Source organism: Haplochromis burtoni, unplaced genomic scaffold (genome assembly GCF_018398535.1).
Source record: "Haplochromis burtoni strain Fernald_Lab_line unplaced genomic scaffold, NCSU_Asbu1 Contig_170, whole genome shotgun sequence".
Lineage (NCBI taxonomy): Eukaryota > Metazoa > Chordata > Actinopteri > Cichliformes > Cichlidae > Haplochromis > Haplochromis burtoni.
In genome coordinates, this window is record NW_024582531.1 from 450,718 (window position 1) to 453,354 (window position 2,637).

The window sequence follows — 2,637 nt, forward strand, 5'->3', positions numbered from 1 at the left end:
CAGGTCCAGAGTGCTCAGTCAGCATGTGCATAAAGACACCTGCATTACTCAGCCTGCACTCGTCCTGCATTCAGAGCAGACTTGATCACAGTGGATTTAAACAAACTAGAGTTATTGCTGTTGGCATTCAACGGGCTGTTTCTGTCTTATTGAAGTGTCCCCTGTCCTCTATCTGAACTGTGCTGGTTTTACTGTACAGTACTTATCTATGGCTCAAGCAATGTACTGAAGTTCAGCTGTAAAACTACAATGAAACAGCTCATGTGCTTTTTGTAGGAATTGCTTGTGCAAGTTTCTAATGCAGCACTGAAAGACCTGATTAAGTGTGCAGGGATGGATTGTATTAAGCTGTACAGCACAGCTGGTGAAATTCATTTCTAAGCTTATCAGAGTTCATGAGTCAGTGGATTTTGGGTTAATGCAAAGGATTGTGCTTTAAATGACTTCAGATGGTTTTGCTCACTCACATGCCAAGTTTAGTTCTCAGCGTATCTCAGTGAGGTCCTGTTGAACCTTCACAGACCAAAAAGCAAAGCCAGAAGAATTACAGGTGCTCATATTTTTACATCTAGTCTTTCTCTTTCCTGTTTTTAGTCTTTTTAATATTACATATAACTGCACAAGTACAAAAACAAGGTGAGTACATGGGGTTAAAGGCCACATGAAGCAACCCGGCCCTTTTCTTTCTTCCTCTCTCACTGTGGATGCGCTTCTGTTTTTCATGATTGCAGGTGGCTGGTACGTTTACCAGCAAAAGAACGAGGTGCACAATGATTGTGGCATCGATATCTACTACCAAATAGACATGCAGAGTACACACGACAACATGCTGCTGGAGCTGTTCACTCAGATCATCTCTGAGCCCTGCTATAGTACACTGAGAACCAAAGAACAGCTGGGTGAGGCTGCAAAACACAGACAATAAGGCAATATTGCCGTTATATAACATGGGTACCATTTTCCAGAGATGGAGTGTTTATACAGACAGAAAAAATGTGGCAGCTGTATTAAGTTTGCTAAATTAGATGTTTTATTCCTTTTAATATTTATGCATTTTATTGAGAATTACAGTGCAATGAAATTTGCAAAGTGCTGTCAGCTGTGGGAATGTTTATTAACTTTGAGAATGAATGGGTTGCACCTCTTAACCACATCTTAAGTATCACTGTAATGAGAGTTATAAAAAGCAATAAAAAAGTAGACCTATTGTACTCATCCTTATTCGTGTTTTTGTGTGCATGCGTATTATTATTAATGATAATATAAATGTGCTTTGAATAGTTTTTCTGCACTGTGACTCCATTTCCTAAGCTCTTACATACTTTTTCTCTTAATCCCCTAAAAGGCTACAGCGTGCATAGTGGGCCACGTCGGGCTAACGGAGTGCAAGGTCTCTACTTCCTCATCCAGTCGGAGAAGGCGCCCCACTACCTGGATAGCCGAGTGGAAGCCTTCCTGTGTACTATGGAGAAAGCTGTGGAGGAGATGAGCGAGGAAGCCTTCCAGAAACACATCCAAGCCCTGGCCATCCGCCGCCTGGACAAACCGAAGAAGCTGTCTGCTGAGTGTGCTAAATACTGGGGAGAGATCATCTCTCAGCAGTACAATTTTGATAGAGGTGAGGCTTCCCAGCAGTCCTCTTCACCTCCTGAATAACTCTTAATTATGTTTAGTTTGCAGGCCAAATGGGTTTTTCCTGATTGCTTGCCTAAGTGTTTAAGTACAAGTTCTTATATTTCAGTATATTTCAGACACTCCCCGAGGTGAGTGGGATGTTACTTCGACAAGCACAACCTGAGATCGATTAAAGCCTGAAATAATCTGCAGCCACAGCACACCTCTCCCATCCAGCACTCTGCTGAGTGTAATGGATTGTAATGGGCCTGATTCACTAGTAATCTGCCTAAAGCCCCGAGTGACGGCAACACTGTAGTGCTGCCAAGGGAGTGGTGATACTAGCTGTGTTAGAGGAGACGGCGGTGTCGGGAGAACATGCTAACAGGCTTAATACCAAGAGCTCAGAGAAACATGCAACACAATTTATGAATAAGAGCTTACACAAGGTCTGCTTCATGGAAGCGCAGAAGAGTGGCTGTTAGTTTCATGTTTCCAGTGAAATGTAATCATGAACATTTGGGCCAAAAGTTGCTCATTTGAGTTTCATTATGTTTGATATCAATATGTTGCACAGGCAAAAGACTGAACTCAATTTTAAACATCCAAGTGCTGTAGTAATAACTGACACAAGTAGCTGACTTTCACCGTGATGGCTCACTCTTGAATTTCTGGTTTGGTGCTGCAGTATTTAGGATGCTGGCTGCACTCTTTAAAAAGTTTTTAAATAATTTACTAAATAATTTTTCCTGCTGTTTTGCAGACAACATTGAAGTGGCGTATCTGAAGACTCTGACAAAAGAAAACGTAATGGAGTTTTACAGAGTAAGTAGCATAGCTTTATGTCTCATGATGCCTCTTCACTGGAATACGTTTCGTAGACGTTTAACAGCACAAGACAATGGTAACTATGGAAACTCATAATCAAAGACTACAGTGGGGCAAAAAAGTATTTAGTCAGCCACCGATTGTGCAAGTTCCCCCACCTAAAATGATGACAGAGGTCAGTAATTTGCACCAGAG

The 2,637-nt window shown here is 41.7% G+C and overlaps 2 protein-coding genes across 2 annotated transcripts in view; one reads left to right on the forward strand and one right to left on the reverse strand.

The window, feature by feature from the left end:
* march5 (membrane-associated ring finger (C3HC4) 5) overlaps window positions 1-2,637 on the reverse strand; it is a 55,710-nt gene that overhangs the window by 16,831 nt on the left and 36,242 nt on the right. The window lies entirely within an intron of this gene.
* The window catches only part of LOC102291974 (insulin-degrading enzyme), a 28,665-nt gene that overhangs the window by 15,247 nt on the left and 10,781 nt on the right, over window positions 1-2,637 (forward strand). Inside the window, exons 20-22 of the mRNA XM_005933599.3 lie at window positions 732-899; window positions 1,346-1,618; window positions 2,378-2,439. Of these exons, the coding sequence (XP_005933661.1) occupies window positions 732-899; window positions 1,346-1,618; window positions 2,378-2,439 (503 nt within the window). The remainder of the gene's footprint in view (window positions 1-731; window positions 900-1,345; window positions 1,619-2,377; window positions 2,440-2,637) is intronic.